The following is a 20,481-nucleotide window of genomic DNA, read 5'->3' on the forward strand; positions in this document are numbered from 1 at the left end:
GTAGTGTGAGAGAAAGGCGTCTACTGTTTATCCTGAATAGCAGTACGCGCGCAATTGATCTACCGTTTGAGATTGCAATTAGCCCATGAGAGAATCCTGAAGTTTTTAGTCGGAGTAAAGGGGTTGAGAGATAAGCCGTTTGTTCAGTTATGTAGAAATAGAGAAACCACGCGGAATTAAGTCAGGGAGGTTGCGCGTTTGTTCAAAAACGTCCTGTCTGAACTTATGATTCCTGGGAAGTGTGTGACCAGCATATGGTATAAGAACGACACGACACTGATGGGCCAAGAGACCGTGTTCCTTGTTTAGAATAGCGGTTCTCAGTTTGCTTTGTGTATCTCAGAAGGATTCAGACACTTGGGGGAATTTTAGGTACCAGTTCGTTGCTGACTACAGACAACGGCCAATTATCCCACCATCATAAAGTCATTTCGAACGGCTAATGTAGGCGAATGAGTATCAGCGTGGCTTTCTCGACACAAAATTTCTAGATTCGCTGACGAAAGTGTGCAAATCAGGCCCTTTCCTTGGTACATGAAAACGGAGATGCCTTTCAGGATAGTTTTCGTATTATTTAATCGGTAGTTTACAGAAAGCGCCATGACGCAATGGAAAACTTCCTTAATCACCAAAAGAAACCAGCACGTTGAAAGACATAGCCGGAAAGGCAGTTTTGCTCAAATGATATGAAATTCAATCCTTTGCTAATTCTGTGCAGTCGAGACAGACTAAAATACGATGCTCGAAGTAACAAACTTCTGTTCCAGTGTGGCAAAGAATTGTTATGGGTTAAGTGTGATTTCGTGGTTTCTACCCCTTCAACTCTACAATATTTGCACTCATTGCCTTTACTACCACCTTTGACTCCTTCGAAGAAAACTGCCGCTTTTGACTTCTGCATAGAAATCTGACTTCCGTATGTCACGCCTTTAGATTCGTCAACTATTTTAATTACACACTAGTGAATTTATAATGTCACTCAGTTATACTCATAACTTTAATCCTTTAATCTACATCCTATTTTCAGCTCGGAATGATCGACATGTTTGATGACTTCGCCTCTAATTTCTCTGGAATTACTGACGAAGAGCGACTTAAGGTGGACGCGGTCTTACACAAGGCTTTCGTCGAAGTCAACGAGAAGGGAACAGAAGCCGCCGCTGCTACTGGTAAGAAGTTACGTATTATGCTCGTAGGCTCGTTTAACTGTAAATTGTCTACTCTCTTCTTTACAAAAGCATCACAAGATTCAAATACTTGAATTTAGTATTCTGCACTTCATCAAAACGTCGTTCATCAGCGATTTTTCTTGTTCCTTGTTACCGTGAGAGAACTGAGATGTTAGTGAGCTGCAAAAATGCTTGAGCGAAGTGTCTGGTAGGATGAATAAATAAAATATGGTCAATAGAGTCAGGATATTTGACGTATCGCACATCTGTATAGATGAACAATATAGTCAAGACAGTTTGCACTTCTGAATATGAGTTGTGAGAAATGAATTCCTACTTGCCAATCGAAGGTCATTACGTACCATCACTCGACTCTGCTGAGCCACCAGCTTCGATGAAAATTATGTCGGCTGTTGTGATTAGTAATGATGTCCCGGCTATGGTTTCAGACGTCCATGGGGAAACAAATAAAAGCTCATTTAAGCTGCAGTCATTGCTTTTATTTGTGATCATGAAGTTACTATCGAAACCGGTGCCATAGCAGGTTATGTTCTTTGAAACTGTGACTGCAAGTAAAGGCATTTTTAAAATAACTGAAATACTCTGACAGACTGACATGATATGGCTAGTGTAAACATAGTAAATGTCACTGATTAAATCTGCACTAGATATTCATGAAATTGGTAGAAACACAATACTGATTACGATAAAATGAATCAATGGCAATTATCGATGAGACATATGAGTTCACACTAGACTGATGCGTTTTAAAACGTCAGACAGTAACATAGGTCAACGCGTGCTGTGAATTTACATATCCATCTTTGGTTATTTAAGCAACATTTCTCAATATTTTACTGAATGAATTAACGGCTTTGGCCACAGCTGAATAACCTACGAGATTGCCAGTTATTGTCATAAAAGTCATAGCTTTGTTCATGCGTATAGAACAGGGTGACCCAAAAATCCGTTAACATTCGAAAATTCAACACTTCACGGAATAATGTAGGCAGAGGTAAAAATTGACACACGTGCTTGAAATGGCATTGGGTTTTATTAAAACTAAAAGAAAAGTGCACAAAATGGCCAACAAATGACGCTTGATATGATACAAAAGCAGTAATTAGCATCACAATTGATTTTTAGCAAAGACGATGTTCTCTACAACAAATGCTCAACAAGTCAGCCGTAAATAATACAGTCTAAGAAAAAAAACGAAAAGGAAAAAACCAACGTACCACGAAGCAATTATACGAATGGTACATAAATCAGTAGATGTGATGTACATATACAGAAAAACAAATGTTTACAGTTTTGGAAAAGTTGGATGGTTTATTCAAGAGAAAGAACTTCACAAATCGAGCAAGTCAGAAGCACGTTGGTCCATCTCTGGCCTTTAATAAGCAGTTTTCAGCTTGGTCTACATTGACAGAGTTGTTGGATGTCCTTCTGATGGATATCGTGTCAAACTCTGCCAATTCGACGGTTTAGGTCGTCTAAATCTTGAGATGGTTGGAGGGCCCTGCTCGTAATGCTCCTAACTTTCTCAACTAGGGAAGAGACTCGGCGATCTTGCTAGCCATGGTACTGTCAAGCAAAACGCCAAGCATAGAAACTATCACCGTGTGTGGGCGGTAATTATCTCGCTGAAACATAAGACCAGGATGGCTTGCCTTGAAGGGCAACGAAATGGAATATCGTCGACGTAACGATTTGCTGTAAGGGTGCCGCGGATGACAAACAAAGGCGTCCTGCTGTGAAAAGAAGCGTCACCGCAGACCATCACTCCTGGTATATATATATTTCGTTTGGCTAATAGAATACAGCAGTAAGTAAGTAATAACACAAACAACGTGTAAAAACAATGAATGGTCAATATGTTACAGGCAACAAACAATTATTAGATCTAAAAAAGGAAGTAAAACACAAAATACACAAAAATACATAGAAATTATAGTAATAGTATCTAGTAATAGGTTTTTCAGAAGGAAAAGAGTAGACCAGACTCATGGTTGTATGTCCAAGTTCCTCAGCCAGCCAGAAGCATCTCCCTCCAGGAGGTGCAGCTCCTGCATTGTGCCAGGGAATCTCCTCGTAGGGCAGTCCATTGCGATATGATGTAGAGTTTGTGGATCCCCACAGTCGCAGTTGGGTGAATCAGTCTGTCCCCATTTGTGCTTCCAGTAATTACATCTACCATAGCCTGTTCGGATACGATTTAAAGTTGTCCAAGATTTTCTGGGAAGACCGAAGCCCTCGGGCCGTACGGTTGGATCCGAGACTAAGTTAAGGTGATCAGGGTTAGACGTATCGCATTCCCGGCGCCAGGCTTCGTCGTTATCATAATTGTCCTCTATCAGCTGTTGCCCTAATCTCCATGATGGCTTACGGGACTTGAGCCTGTGGCTGGGATCCTGGTTGTCTGGCAGTATGGCGAGTTGACCATCAGTCTGGTATGCCATCGCTCTCCGGAGCGTCTCCAGACACGTCGTCGACTTGGATTGGAGTAGTGTTGTCATCGAATTGAGCCCGATGAACAGCGTAGGGTCCAGAGAGTGGTGGGGTGCCATACTGCCCGACAATCAGCAGTGATTATCTGGGGTGCCATTTCTTTTCATAGCAGTACCACCTTGGTCGTTGTCAATGCACCATCACAGCATAGCGGTACGTCGACGATATTCTACACCGAGCGAGGTGGCGCAGTGGTTAGACACTGGACTCGCATTCGGGAGGACGACGGTTCAATCCCGCGTCCGGCCATCCTGATTAAGGTTTTCCGTGATTTCCTTAAATCGCTCCAGGGAAGTGCCGGGATGGTTCCTTTCGAAGGGCACGGCCGACTTCCTTCCCCGTCCTTCCCTAATCCGATGAGACCGATGACCTCGCTGTCTGGTCTCCTTCCCGAAACCAACCAACCAACCAACGATATTCTACGTCCCGTCTTGGTGCCCTTCATAGCAAGCCATCCTCAGCAGACATTCCAGCAAGATTGTGCCCGTCTGCACCCAGTGAGAGTTTATATTACCTGTCTTCGTCCTTGACAAATCCCAGCTTGGCCAGCAAAGTATCCAGATCTCTCCGCAGCTGAGAACGTTTCGAGCATTATGGGATGGGTGTTCCATTCGGTTTGTTTTTTTGACCAGTTGGTCAGGATTCGGCACGACGTCCCTCAGGAGGACATCCAACACCTCTATCAATCACTGCCAAGCCGAATAACTGCTTACGTAAGGCCAGAGGTGGACCAGCACGTTATTGACTTTCTCTTGAATAAATCATCCAATTTTTCTGAAACTGTAATCTTTTTGAAACCTGGTAGTTAAAGAAGGCAGGATTGGGTTACGGTTGTGGATGGGGCCCAAATAAATTACTATTGGTTTGTTTTGCAATTTCACTCATTTATTTTTAATAAATAATTTTTGAAAACAAGGCAATCAGGTCGCAACAACCTACAATCAAGAAGCTGTCAAACTTACACGCCTCACTGGACTACGGCGGCAAGGCGAGGAAATGTACACTGCCGTTGTATACACTACCCCCCAGGGCAGGTAACTGGGGTGTTAGCGACCACAAGACAGAAAAATACCGCTGGTTGAGCTCAACAATGTAAGAAGCTGAAAATAGTAAATAGTAATTAGCAGCTCAGGAAGGCTAATCAGATCCACCTTCCCCAGGTACTCCACTCGCTGCTTTCGCTTCAACGACACTAAGCAGCGGCACGAATTGCAATGCACTCAACTTAAACATGCAGGATCCGGTTTCGACGAGGTCGTACACCTTCGTGACCACTGCCCTTCGATCCGGCAGTCCATACACGCCGCCAGCGGTTCCGGCGTGTTGTCGCTCTGTACGGACCTCGCTGCTCCTGCGTCCGCAACCGAACTCTCCACTCACACCACACGGATTCAGCACGCGGTCGCCTCAAAGATAGGGCAGCAGAACTACATATCGATGAGCACCGCTGCTGCCACTAGCGGACAGGCAACGCTTAGGAAAACCGAGTGGCGCCAGTGAACACGAGAAGATGACAAACAACGCAACCACGCCGACTAAACGATACGGTCTGGCAGAAACCTACACATGGCACCAACGCGAGCCGCAGCACGGCTCACTTTTGTTTGTCTGTACATGTGTGTCACATCTAAAGATTTCAGTCCCCTTCGGGTAATTCCTTCTCAGTGTGTATTTCCGCAGTCTTACGACCACATATTGTGTCTTCTCACGATTGATTAGACATACAGAAATTACAGTTTCTGTTTCCCACCAAAACAGATTGCTCCCTTTGCAGAACACGTCCCAGTGTTTACAGTAGGGAGTAGTGTCAAGTGGAGATTCACTCTTTCCGTAGATTATCCAATGAAGCAAACATCTGTTATCGCATGGCAATCAACAACCTCCATTGTACACAGTTCTCTCTTCTCACACTATGCAATTATTTGGCAATTATAGGTTTGCTGTTGTTGTGGTCCTCAGTCCTGGTTCTGGTTTGATGCAGCTCTCCATGCTACTATACCCTGTGCAAGCTTCTTTATCTCCCAGTACTTCTGGAACCTACATCCTTCTGAATCTGCTTAGTGTATTCATCTCTTGGTCTCCCTCTACGATTTTTACCCTCCACGCTGCCCGCCAATGCTAAATTTGTGATCCCTTCATGCCTCAGAACATGTGCTACCAACCAGTCCCTTCTTCTTGTCAAGTTGTGCCACAAACTCCTCTTCGCTCCAATTCTATTCAATACCTCCTCATTAGTTATGTGATCTACCCATCTAATCTTCAGCATTCTTCTGTAGCACCACATTTCGAAAGGTTCTATTCTCTTCTTGTCCAAACTATTTATCGTCCATGTTTAACTTCCATACATGCCTACACTCCATACAAATACTTTCAGAAACGACTTCCTGACACTTAAATCTATACTCGATGTTAACAAATTTCTCTTCTTCAGAAAGGCTTTCCTTGCCATTGCCAGTCTACATTTCATATCCTCTCTGCTTCTACCATCATCAGTTATTTTGCTCCCCAAATAGCAGAACTCCTTTACTACTTTAAGTGTGTCATTTCCTAATCTAATTCCCTCACTATCACCCGACTTAAATCGACTACATTCCATTATCCTCGTTTTGCTTTTGTTGATGTTCATCTTATATCCTCCTTTCAAGACACTATCCATTCCGTTTAACTGCTCTTCCAAGTCCTTTGCTGTCTCTGGCAGAATTACAGTGTCATCGGCGAACCTCAAATTTTTTATTTCTTCTCGATGGATTTTAATACCTACTCCAAATTTTTCTTTTGTTTCCTTTATTATAGGTGTAGTCATGTAAATATGAAATCAGCGACAGGTGAAGAGGATCAGTGGAGTCAACTGAAAAAGCAGTAGTTTTATTTGTTTCCTGCTAAATATATGAGGATGTGCTGAAAAGTAATGCCTCTGAATTTTTTAAAGCGAAAGCTCTTAATGATTTTTAAGTAAAACAAACTTTATTACCACTCTACATGTTTATTCTTCCTGTCTACAAATATGCAGCCCTCTGCTGCTAGAAGCCTCCGAATTGTGTCATGTTACATGGCGGTGTGGAACGTGACTGGGTTGGTGTCTAACGTTAATTCTGTCTGTGTGTGAGATGCAGCGTGCTGTTATCGAGGTTCGTCCACACATGCAGCACCCTCTCATTCAGCATGACAATGCCAGACCACATAAGACCGCTGTTACGTCTGCAACAGTCCGACGCCTTGGCTTCACTGCCATAGATCATCTTCCATAAAGTCCCGTTTTGGCTCCACCCGATTGTCATCTGTTTCTTCGAGGACTTCACTTTGATAGTGATGAAGCGGTGCAAACTGAGGTCAGGTTGTGCTCGGTCGATCAAGTCACATTCTATGGCGTCAGTATCAACCAACTCGTCTCTCGTTGGGAAAAAGTCTTCGTCGACAGGGCGACTAATGTTAAGAAATAAAACGTAGACCTGAGGAATAAAGATGTACACTACTGGACATTAAAATTGCTACACCACGAAGAGGACGTGCTACAGACGCGAAATTTAACGGGCAGCAAGAAGATGCTGTGATATGCAAATGATTAGCTTTTCAGAGCATTCACACAAGGTTCGCGACACCTACAACGTGCTGACATTAGGAAAGTTTCCAACCGATTTCTCATACACAAACAGCAGTTGACCGGCGTTGCCTGGTGAAACGTTGTTGTGATGCCTCGTGTAAGGAGGAGAAATGTTTTCCATTACGTTTCCTACTTTGATAATGGGCGGACTGTAGCCTGTCGCGATTGCGGTTTATCGTATCGCGACATTGCTGCTCGCGTTGGTCGAGATCCAATGACTGTTAGCAGAATATGGAATCGGTGGGTTCAGGAGGGTAATACGGAACGCCGTGCTGGATCCCAACGGCCTCGTCGAGATGACAGGCACATTATCCCAATGGTTGTAACGGATCGTGCAGCCACCTCTCGATCCGTGAGTCAACAGATGGGGACGTTTGCAAGACCACAACCATCTGCACGAACAGTTCGACGTCGTTTGCAACAGCATGGACTATCAACTCGGAGACCATGGCTGCGGTTACCCTTGACGCTGCATCACAGACAGGAGCGCCTGCGATGGTGTACTCAACGACGAACCTGGGTGCACGAATGGCAAAACGTCATTTTTTCTGAAGAATCCAGGTTGTTTCCAGCATCATGATGGTCGCATCCGTGTTTGGCGACATCGCGGTGAACGCACATTGGAAGCGTGCATTCGTCATCGCTATACTGGCGTATCACCCGGTTTGATGGTATGGGGTGCCATTGGTTACACGTCTCGGTAACCTCTTGTTCGCATTGACGGCACTTTGAACAGTGGACGTTACATTTTAGATTTGTTACGACCAGTGGCTCTACCCTTCATTCGATCCCTGCGAAACCCTACATTTCATCAGGATAATGCACGACCGCATGTTGCAGGTCCTGTACAGAACTTTCTGGATAGAGAAAATGTTCGACTGCTGCCCTGGCCAGCGCATTCTTCAGATGTCTCACCAATTGAAAACGGCTGGTCAATCGTGGCCGAGAAACTCACTCGTCACAATACGCCAGCCACTACTCTCGATGAACTCTGGTACCGTGTTGAAGCTACGTGGGCAGCGGTACCCGTACGCGCCATCCAAGCTCTGTTTGACTCAATGCCCAGGAGTATCAAGGCCGTTATTACGGCCAGAGGTGGTTGTTCTGGGTACTGATTTCTCAGGATCTATGCATCTAAATTTCTTGAAAAATGTAATCACACGTCAGTTCTAGTATAATATATTTGTCCAATGAATAGCGGTTTATCATCTGCATTTCTCCTTGGTGTAGCAATTTTAATGGCCAGTAGTGTAGATTGTAAAAAAATGTTTGTTTTATTTGATAAGCATGAAAAGTTTCCACATAAAAATTCTAAGGCATTACTTTTCAGCACGTATTATTTTTATTTTAGGTGATGAGAGCCACAAACGAAATACAGCAGTGCCAGTGAGATGTTACAGTGCCTGTATTGCTCAGAGTTACGATGCACATGTCCGAAAGAACAAGCAGTGGGGCGTCGACAGCCTTTATGAAATACATGAAATACATTCGCAGTTGCGAATGGGGACAACCATCAGCTGTATAATGAAATGACGGCAATGAAAATGTGGGCTGAACCGGGACTCGAACCTACATTTCCCGCGTATCGCGAGCTGTCGGCATGTCATTTGGCTAACAGAGCACGACTCGCCGCCATTTTGATTGTTGTCATTTCATAATACAGTTGATGATTGCCTCTATTCGCAGTATAGTTAACGGTTAACATAAAGTATAGCGTGTAGAGTATGATGGCTAGTTCTCACTGTTAATGCCTCGAAGTTTTCGTCAGTACTGTAAATTCCCGTCCACTATGGGGTCTATAGGACATGATGTACATTGACATCACGTCAATTACAGTTTGAGTTCAAATAATTTAGTGTTTATAATTCGTTATAATTACCATTTTGGGTCTGCCTAATTATGATTGAATGAAACAAATGTTTCGTGCCATATGCGTTTCACCTTTGTTATAAGAAATGCATCTTCGCTGGCCAGAGTACATAGGTATTTGTATTTACTCTATTTCATTTCATATATTGGACTTTGTACTTTGAGACTGTACGCAATTCGGGAACTTCCTGATTTTCCTGCCGTAATAACAGCTTAAATATTTACTTACAAATTTCACAGATACTGCTGAACGTGTGTCCTTCTTCCGGCTTTATAGTTGTTCGTCTGTTTATTTCCATACGAAATTCGATCTGCCCATCGCTAACAAATGAACACTCGTTTTTTCTCATTTTATGCTTGCGATGTTGTTGCCAACTGTTGAATGTTGTTGCCAACTGTTGAATGTTGTTGCCAACTGTTGAATGTGTGATTGTGGTCTCTCTTTCTTTCGTGCGCGCGAGCGCTCTTGTGTGTGTGTGTGTGTGTGTGTGTGTGGGTGTGGGTGTGAATTGATATTTGTTTTTACATTGTTAAGTGTGTCCGTGCTTACATTTTTTCAATTATGTTGTATGTGTGTGTTTGTGTGCTTGACTTCATATTACTTTTACTATTTATGCATATTATAAAAATATACGTGCATATGTATTTATACATGTATGTATGTTACTCATTCCTCCTAAGCCATTGTACTGATTCCACCCAAACTTTGTACACCTGTCACACTGGAAAGAATCAAAAAATGGTTCAAATGGCTGAGCACTATCGGACTTAACTTCTGAGGTCATCAGTCCCCGAGAACTTAGAACTACTTAAACCTAACTAACCTAAGGACATCACACACATCCATGCCCGAGGCAGGATTCGAATCTGCGACCGTAGCGGTTGCGCGGTTCCAGAGCGTAGCGCCTAGAATCACTCGGCCACTAGAAAGAATCACTGTGGGGGTAAAAACGACATACCTTTCAAGTCGGTAGGGGTGAAAAGGCAGTGTAGGTCACGACACACGAATACCCGTAATTTATTCACCTAGTATTTCATAATCAGAGCACTTGCAGACTTGCAACAAACTATACACATAATTTCGAACCTTTACGAAACTTTCTCTCGCTGACAACCCCATAAAATAATGAACGGAAAAAAGTTTATCGCTTACTACATTTTCGCTCTTCACGCATTAAAACTGCCGCGTGAAGCATGACGCTTTAATTTCTAAATCTACATCTACATGGCTACTCTGCAAATCACACTTAAGTGCCTGGCAGAGAGTTCATAGAACCATTATCATTCTCTTATTTCATTATGGTGATCATTTCTCCCTGCGTAGGTGGGTGTCAACAAAATATTTTCGTATTCAGAAGAGAAAGTTGGTGATTGTAATTTCGTAAACAGATCTCGCCGCAAAGAAAATCGCCGTTGTTTCAGTTACTGCCACCCCAACTCGCGTATCATATCAGTGACACTCTCACCCCTATTGCGCGATAACACGAAACGAGCTGCCCTTTTTTGCACTTTTTGCATGTCCTCCGTCAATCCTACCTGGTAAGGATCCCACACCATGCAGCAATATTCCAGCAGAGGACGGACAAGTGTAATTTAGGCTGCCTCTTTAGTGGGTTTGTCGCATCTTCTAAATGTTCTGCCAACAAAGCACAGTCTTTGTTTCACCTTCCTCACAATATTATGTATGCGGTCTTTCCAATTTAAGCTGTTCTTAATTGTAATTCCTAGATATTTAGTCGAATTGACAGCCCCTAGATTTGTGCGATTTATCGTATACCCAAAATTTATCGGATTTCTTTTAGTACCCATGTGGATGACCTAGCACTTTTCCTTGTTTACTGCCAATTGCCACTTTGCGCACCATACAGAATCTTTCTCGAGATCATTTTGTAATTGGAATTGATCGTCTGATGATTTTACTAGACGGCAAATTACAGCGTCATCTGCAAACAATCTAAAGGGGCTGCTCAGAAGATCACCTAGATCATTTATGTACATCATGAACAGCAGTGGGCCTATGACACTTCCTTGCGGAACGCCAGATATCATTTCTGTTCTACTCGATGATTTATCGTCTATCACTACAAACTATGACCTCTCTGAGAGGAAACCACGAATCCAGTCACACAACTGAGACGATAGTCTATATGCACGCAATTTGATTAATAGTCGCTTGTGAGGAACGGTATCAAAAGCCTTCTGGAAATCTAGGAATGTGGAACTGATCTGAGATCCCTTGTCGACAGCACTCATTACTTCAAGGGAATAAAGAGCTGGCTGTGTTGGACAAGAACGATATTTTCTGAATCCGTGTTGGTTATGTCTCAATAAGTCATTTTCTTCAAGGTGATTCATAATGTTCGAGTACAGTATGTGCTCCAAGATCCTACTGCAATTTATTACTTGCTCAGTACTAAATGTATTCGCGACACAGTTTGTAGAGAGTATTCACCTGTACCACTGAATGTATCAGCAAAATTATATCATTGTACGACAAATAGCTCAGGAGATATGACGTCAAGTTATGGGACGCGAGAAAAACTGCAGCCTCATACATAACGTTTTGATTTATTACTTCTTTATTACTAACTCTATTCGCATCACATGTTACAGACAGTATTCGCATACAATATTGAATGTATCAGCAAAATTATATTATTGTACGACTCGTATTTCAGGAGACATGACATCAAATATTGAGATGAGTGAAAAACTGCCGCATCATGCATGACGTTGTAATCTATTACCTCTTTAGTACTACCTCTACTCGCAACACGTTTCGCAGACAGTACCACTGGATGTACCTAGAGAATATATCATTGTACGATATGTACTTCAGGAGATATGACGTAATAAGCACCCATAAGCGACGTTTTAATTAATTGCTTCTTTACTCCTCAACACTATTCACAGCACACCTAGCGGCCAGTAGCCACATATACCACTGGATGTCCGCTTATGTCGTATAGTATTATACTGGGGTTGGAACTTTAATAGTGGAAACTATTTATTTATTTGCTGCTAGTACAAAATAGATAGGTGTTTCAAAGTTTTACTGACCTTAAAAGTAGTCACCAGCATTGTGTATAACCCGTTGCCAGCTATGTGGAAGTCGAAGGATACTCTTAGCAGTGCCAGTTGTGTTGACAGTTCGAGAGGCGCGGTCTATTTCCCGACGAATTTGTAGTAGTTCTGAAGCGAATGCCGTGAAGTGTTTCCTTCAGTTTAGAAGTCGAGTAGAACTCACGAGGGCTTGAGTCAGGGGGTGCAGTAGGTGGTATAGCACTTCGCAGCCCCATCAGTCAAACAAATCAGTAACAGCTTGCACTGTACGTGCTTGAACATTGACCTACAAACTGATGGCCAGGTCCTGCAGAAAGTGTCATCACTTCTGTCTCTATGCTGTTCATTTTTTGGAACACAACCTACGACCAGCTTAGAGACAGAACATATCAAGAAAGTAAAATCTGTTTTTGTAGTGTACGTCAAATCCGTCAGCTTCATCGCCAGTTGTATTTCTGTGGTTGTACCGAGTTACAACATACTATCTGTCGTGTGCGACTAACCTCATATTCATCGATACAAGATTTTGATACAATTTAGCGGTATTTCAGATAATTTTCCAAATCCATTATCCGTAAATACGCATTATTGATAGAGTAAAATTTACATTATTGATCGAGTCATCTTCAACTTTTGTTGTCCTGTCGTCCTCAGTCGCGAGTCATTTTATTTTAATAATTATTATGTTGTGTCTGTCTAACTACCGTATTCAGAAAGCCATTGTGGGGAACTAATAGATAATAAACGACCAGACACAAACTGTCTACTAATAAAAGAAATTACAATGAAATGACAACTCTTAGCTGCTTACAGGCATTGACATACGTCAACGGGGACAGATGAAAATGTGTGCCCCGACCGGGACTCGAACCCGGGATCTCCTGCTTACATGGCAAACGCCCTATCCATCGGAGCCACCGAGGACACAAAGGATAGTGCGACTACAGGGATTTATCTCTGGCACGCCTCCCGTGACACCCACATTCTCAACGTATTGTCCCGCACTACATTCGTAGTGCCCCCGCCCATTATACTGATTTCTCGCGGCGCGTTGACGATTCCCGTAAGAGTTCGGGCACTTGTTGTGCGTCCGTACAGAAGAAGAAGATGGTCAAGTGGCCGGTGAGCCTTAACTGTATATATACTAAGATGGTATCTGTTATCGGACATGTCCGAAAGAACAGATACCATCTTAGTACACAGGGTGTTACAAAAAGGTACGACCAAACTTTCAGGAAACATTCCTCACACACAAATAAAGAAAAGATGTTATGTAGACATGTGTCCGGAAACGCTTAATATCCTTGTTAGAGCTCATTTTAGTTTCGTCAGTATGTACTGTACTTCTTCTATTCACCGCCAGTTGGCCCAATTGAAGGAAGGTAATGTTGACTTCGGTGCTTGTGTTGACATGCGGCTCATTGCTCTACAGCATTAGCATCAAGCACATCAGTACGTAGCATCAACAGTTTAGTGTTCATCACGAACGTGGTTTTCCAGTCAGTGCAATATTTACAAAAGCGGAGTTGGCAGATGCCCATTTGATGCATGGATTAGCACGGGGCAATAGCCGTGGCGCGGTACGTTTGTATCGAGACAGATTTCCAGAACGAGGGTGTCCCGACAGGAAAACGTTCGAAGCAATTGATCGGCGTCTTAGGGAGCACGGAACATTCCAGCCTATGACTTGCGACTGGGGAAGACCTAGAACGACGAGGACACCTGCAATGGACGAGGCAATTCTTCGTGCAGTTGACGATAACCCTAATGTCAGCGTCAGAGAAGTTGCTGCTGTTCAAGGTAACGTTGACCACGTCACTGTATGGAGAGTGCTACGGGAGAACCAGTTGTTTCCGTACCATGTACAGCGTGTGCAGGCACTATCAGCAGCTGATTGGCCTCCACGGGTACACTTCTGCGAATGGTTCATCTAACAATATGTAAATCCTCATTTCAGTGCAAATGTTCTCTTTACGGATGAGGCTTCATTCCAACGTGATGAAATTGTAAATTTTCACAATCAACATGTGTGGGCGGACGAGAATCTGCACGCAATTGTGCAATCACGTCAACATAGATTTTCTGTGAACGTTTGGGCAGGCATTGTTGGTGATGTCTTGATTGGGCCCCATGTTCTTCCACCTACGCTCAATGGAGCACGTTATCATGATTTCATACGGGATACTCTACCTGTGCTGCTAGAACATGTGCCTTTACAAGTACGACACAACATGTGGTTCATGCACGATGGAGCTCCTGCACATTTCAGTCGAAGTGTTCGTACGCTTCTCAACAACAGATTCGGTGACCGATGGATTGGTAGAGGCGGACCAATTCCATGTTCTCCACGCTCTCCTGACCTCAACCCTCTTGACTTTCATTTATGGGGGCATTTGAAAGCTCTTGTCTACGCAACCCCGGTACCAAATGTAGAGACTGTTCGTGCTCGTATTGTGGACGGCTGTGATACAATACGCCATTCTCCAGTGCTGCATCAGCGCATCAGGGATTCCATGCGACGGAGGGTGAATGCATGTATCCTCGCTAACGGAGGACATTTTGAACATTTCCTGTAACAAAGTGTTTGAAGCCACGCTGGTACGTTCTGTTGCTGTGTGTTTCCATTCCATTATTAATGTGATTTGAAGAGAAGTTATAAAATGAGCTCTAACATGGAAAGTAAGCGTTTCCGGACACATGTCCACATAACATATCTTCTTTCTTTGTGTGTGAGGAATGTTTCCTGAAAGTTTGGCCGTACCTTTTTTAACACCCTTTATATACAATAAAAGAAATGATAGTAAATAAGTATCTGAGTACCTGCCGTTGCCCGTGTATGTATTTATTCCAGTCTTGCGTTAGTCCATCTCATCCTTCCCCTCCCCCCCCCCCCCCAATCTCTCTGACAATCTCCTCTTTCGCCCTCTCTGTGTCCCACTCTTCCAACCCCTCTCTCTGGCCACCACTTCCACCCTCTACCTCTGACCATCTCTGCCTGCCCTTTTCTCTGTCCTTCTCTTCCTAACACTATCTGTCCATCTGCTCCTCGACCTCTGTCCATCTACTCCTTCCCCCTCTGTCCATCTCCTCCTCCCCCTCTTATTCCATCACCTCGATACCCCTTCTTTGCCCATCATATACCTCCCTCCATCCATCCATCCATCTCTTCTTCCACCTTGTCTCTGTCCAATTCCTTCTACCTCTCTCCATGTCCGTCTCCTCCTACCCCTTCCACTGTTAATCAATTCGTCCCTCTTCTCTCTCTGTCCACTACCTCATCTTTCCATTCCCTGTCCAGCTCCGCCCAGGCATAAAATGTCTCCAACCTGGTCAAATGTTCACACGCCAGTGCTTTCGCAATGCCCGGCGGCTGTAATCTCATACAGAGCGGGGCATCCTCGCGTACCCGGTTTACTGTCTTAATAAAATATCTATAACTAAAAATAAAATTTACAGCATTGTGAGGAAAATGTACGCCGTAGAGTTAAAACAACAAAAGCGTAAAAATATCAGCTAAGAACACATTAAATCTCACAAGGGGAAGGCCTCAGACACGGCCAACCGATTCGGCTCAAATTTGGCAGGTCGCTTGTGTACAACTTAAAACGAAGGAATCTAAGATATTTTGGGTCAACAGCCTCGCGTTTTTGAGAAAATCGCCCCTAAAGGTTATGACGAGCAATCGATTCAAAATTGACGGGATCGATAGATAATTGTAAATAGAGCACTTTTCATCATCAGGTGTGGGTCCGCAAACGCATACTTTTCGAGAAATCGAGGAAAGAAACTTTTACAACTGCTGTTCTGTACCCACATGGTAACCGCTTCTCGTCGACAGCACCGATATCGCCGGCACGGTAGCTCAGCGTGTTCGGTCAGAGGGTTAGCTGCCCTCTGTAATAAAAAAAAAAGAAAAAAAAACTGAGTTACTTGATCCACAACGAACTTAAACGGATGTTTTACGACGTCCGCTCCGAGCAGATGCAACGAACGAAAGCGAACAAAGTGAGATTAAAAAAAAGCTAGCGCAACGGCCAAGGTAAATGGCTGGTAATCGGAGAACCCGCGCTCGAATCTCGAAGAAACCTAGAGGATGTTCTTCTTTTCGTTTGTATTTTTTCATATCTCAATTGATAGGGATAGGAGGGTTAATAAGGTAATTAAATCAATAAGGAATGATAATAATAAGGTAGGCAAATAAATTTCCCAAACCTCTGGGATAGTCAACAACTAAAATGTTACTCCAGGTCACTTTGCAATGGCTCTTCCAGTCACTGTTGCTCGTCATAACCTTTAGGTGCGATTTTCTCAAAATTGCGGGGATGTTGACCCAAAATATCTTAGAGTCCTTCGTTTTAAGTTGCACACAAGCGACCTGCCAAATTTGAGCCGAATCGGTTGGCCGTGTCTGAGGCCTTCCCCTTGTCAGTGTTCTGCTATCATGCAGATTATGCTGCAATGAACGAAACATCACGCGATGCATTCTTTTGCAGCTGTGTTGGTTGCCGCTCCGACCTCCCTTCAAATTGGGGGGCCACGACCCATGATCTTCAAAGCGGATCACCCATTCCTGTTCCTCATACTGGACCAGCAGACGAAAACTGTGCTGTTCGCGGGACGATACTCGGAGCCCCCGTCCACATCCTGATGTGAACACATTGCCTAGCGTAAAGCGAGCAGTCGGTTGGATATTTGCACCCTGTCACACCCATTTGAAGAAAACTGTTTTATAAAACGCTCGCTGTCTACTGTATGAATTTGTTTTGAAAGACAGGCCTATCATCAAAATAAATATAAATTACGAGTACTTTTGTGTTATTTTTTTCCACATTAAAGTTACTTTAATTCAAAATCAAGGTACACTCGTTTTCCTTGTAACACTTGTCCCATTTATGGTGGCGTCCTCAATTTCATGATCTGACATATATCGTAGCTTTGCGGCCGTATGATCTTCGTGCCACCATAGCCATCCGATAAACTAATCTAGGAGCAAGTAGAGCGTCGATTGGTCTGTAAAGGGTGAAAAATGTTTTTTATATAGTATTGTGCTGTATCACAACTACGGTGCGGTAAGTTTGGTCCAATACATAAATGACGTAGTAAATTATGCGATTAGCGGTAGAAATAGTAGAGTAACAAACACAAATGAATGCGAAGTCGTTCTCATTTTCTGTTTGCTTTTTGGTGTGCACATAATTAGAACCGCACGTCGCTCAGTGTTAGGTCATTGTATATTTTACATCTTTACAAAATATAAATTGGCACAGACCTGATATACAGAAAAGTCTTGATAGCACAATTCTTTATCAAGCGTTACGCGTTTCAAAATCTCATCATCAGATTGAAGCTGTGCGGGGTGTACAAGAAAATCGATAGCAAATACTTACATAAATACGAATCTAAGTACTCCAGTACACAGAAATTTCATTTAGTATCATACTTACGTTAAACTCAAACTTCAGTACAATAGTGAATACAATACAAATCTCATTTCATATATGCATATTTGACAGCGCTGTTGACTATTCGAATAGAACCAGTACCAAACTGAGTGTGACGAGTAAGCTATCAAAGACGTAACGAAGGCCAGGGGGTGGCGCTAGTATGAACCGTAGAAAGCAAGTCAAAGAGTAGCTTAAAAAATTTCCATGCACAGCGACTAAGTATATGTCACAGCATCGCGAGCAACTTGTCAAAAATAAATTTCTGCTACGTTTATCGAAGAAAAGCTCATATACTAACAGCATGAAATGCGCGTCGTTAGCTAACATCGTGAACAACGTTACAGAGACGGCCTTTAGCCAATAATCAGAACAGAAGACAATTGCATCCAATAACTGGTGTGGTACGATATAAATATAAAACCGATATAAGTTTTCAGCCATCACCAAATAAAATTTTTCAGGAGTACCACCAAATGTAGTCATACTACAATAGACGAACATGTAATAAATGACATAACACAATCATTTAGATGAGCCGAGATTAGTGGCAACAACTTAAAATAAAAACAAATTTGATCCAGTAAAAATGGAGAATTTCTTTCGTTTTTTAGGTTAGTGTTGGATCGTAAAAGTCGAGCTGTTATCAGATTACAACCATCACAAAAAAATGTTACATGCGTATGACCAACCGTAATCATTACACTAGTCGGACAAACAATAGATGACATACAATATAACCATTTAGGTAAGTGTAGAGGACTAGAGCTATTTACCACAAAAAAAAAAAAAAAAAAAAAAAAAAAAAACGATACGAGAAGTTAAATTTGCTTTGCCCATAAAGTGGAGTGCATGAGCGAGTTGTGATAAAACTGCAAAGTAAGTCAAATGAACGGCTTGAAGAATTATTATTGGCAAAATGCGAAGTATCGATGCACTACGCGTCATTTGAAATTAATGAAGCTGCACAGCGAGGCAGGTACAAGGTGGGTGGGTGCCTTCGAGAACAGTGGCTCCATCTCCTTGAGTCGAGTGAATCTGTAGAGGAAGGTTGGCAAGACAGCAGCATCAGATGGTCCATGAAAATGGTGGCACCATCTAACAGGTTGGAATACACTAAGGTATATTCAGCTATAATGGTTGCCAGTAAGTAAGTACGATAGTGATTGAAATGTCTGTATGCTGGAATACTTAGACGCATACTTACGTACTTATCTGCCGTAGTTAATTTTCTTGTTGACTTCATTCCACAGCTACAGTACGATGATGAGATTTTGAAACGCATTCTGAATAAAGAACTGTGCGATCAATACCTTCGCACATTTCAAAGTTGTTCCAAATCTGAAAGTTCGCCTACCTCTACCATGGATGTACACACATCAAAAAAAACTTTTTCATCACCTTGGTTCCGAGAGTTCCTAAACCAGTATAGAAATCTCCGCCCTTTCTATTGCTAATGAAAAACACAAATTTCATGCTGTACCACCATACAGCGTGACCTTCAGAGATGGTGGTCCAGACTGCTGTACAAACCGGTACCTCTAATACCCAATAGCACGTCCTCTTGCATTGATTGCCTGTATTCGTCATGGTATACTATCCATAAGTTCATCAAGGCACTGTTGGTCCAGATTATACTATTCCTCAACGGCGATTTGGCGTAGATCCCTCAGAGTGGTTGGAGGGTCACGTCGTCCATAAACAGACCTTTTCAATCTATCCCAGGCATGTTCGATAAGGTTCATGTCTGGAGAACATGCCGGCCCCTCTAGTCGAGCGATGACGTTATCCTGAAGGAGGTTCTTCACAAGATGAGCACGATGTGGGCGCGAATTGTCGTCTATGAAGACGAATGCCTCGCCAATATGCTGCCGATATGGTTTCACTATCGATTGGAGGATGTTTTTCACGTATCGTACAGCCGTTACGGTGCCTTCCATGACCACCAGCGGCGTACGTTACCCCACATAATGCCACCCCAAAACAGCAGGGAATCTCCACCTGTTTGCACTCGCTGGACAGCGTGTCTAGGGCGTTCATCCTGACCGGGTCGCCCCAAAACACGTCTGGTTGAAGGCATGTGCGACACTCATCGGTGAAGAGAACGTGATGCCAAACCTGAGCGGTCCAATCGGCATGTTGGGCCCATCTGTACCGCGCTGCATGGTGACGTGGATGCAAAGATGGATCTCGCCATGGACGTCGGGAGTGAAGTTGCGCATCATGCAGCCTATTGCCCACAGTTTGAGATGTAATACGACGTCTTGTGGCTGAACGAAAAGCATTATTCAATATGGTGGCGTTGCTGTCAGTGTTCCTCCGAGCCATAATCGTAGGTAACGGTCATCCACTGCAGTAGTAGCACTTGGGCGGCCTGAGCGAGGCATGTCATCGACAGTTCGTCACTCTCCTCCATGCCCGAACAACATCGCTTTGGTTCACTCCCAGATGCCTGGATACTTCCCTTTGTTGAGAGCCCTTCCTGGCACAAAGTAACAATGTGGACGCGAACGAACCGCGGTATTGACAGTCTAGGCATGGATGAACTACAGACAACACGAGCTGTGTACCCCCTTCCTGGTGGAATGACTGGAAGTGATCGGCTGTCCGACTCCCTCGTCTTACAGGCGCTGCTTATGCATGGTTGAGTGGGTTTAGTGACATCTCTGAACAGTCAAATGGACGGTGTCTGTGATACAATATCCGCAATCAACGTCAATCTTCAGGAGCTCTGGGAAACGGGGTGATGTATAACATTATCTGACGTCTGTATTTCTCCATCAAGTAATGGATAATATACATTACAATTGAGGAGCGCCGGAACAAA

The 20,481-nt window shown here is 43.3% G+C and overlaps 1 protein-coding gene across 6 annotated transcripts in view; it reads left to right on the plus strand.

Moving 5' to 3' along the window:
- The window catches only part of LOC124776206 (leukocyte elastase inhibitor-like), a 208,841-nt gene that overhangs the window by 69,544 nt on the left and 118,816 nt on the right, over positions 1-20,481 (plus strand). For 5 of the 6 annotated variants that reach the window (XM_047251050.1, XM_047251047.1, XM_047251052.1 and 2 more), the window contains exon 7: positions 1,028-1,169. In XM_047251050.1, the coding sequence (XP_047107006.1) occupies positions 1,028-1,169 (142 nt within the window). Of the gene's footprint in view, positions 1-1,027; positions 1,170-16,706; positions 17,021-20,481 lie in introns of those variants that run through there. The other variant, XM_047251051.1, reaches the window with a different exon arrangement.

The sequence above is a fragment of the Schistocerca piceifrons genome, chromosome 2 (genome assembly GCF_021461385.2).
Source record: "Schistocerca piceifrons isolate TAMUIC-IGC-003096 chromosome 2, iqSchPice1.1, whole genome shotgun sequence".
NCBI classification, from domain to species: domain Eukaryota; kingdom Metazoa; phylum Arthropoda; class Insecta; order Orthoptera; family Acrididae; genus Schistocerca; species Schistocerca piceifrons.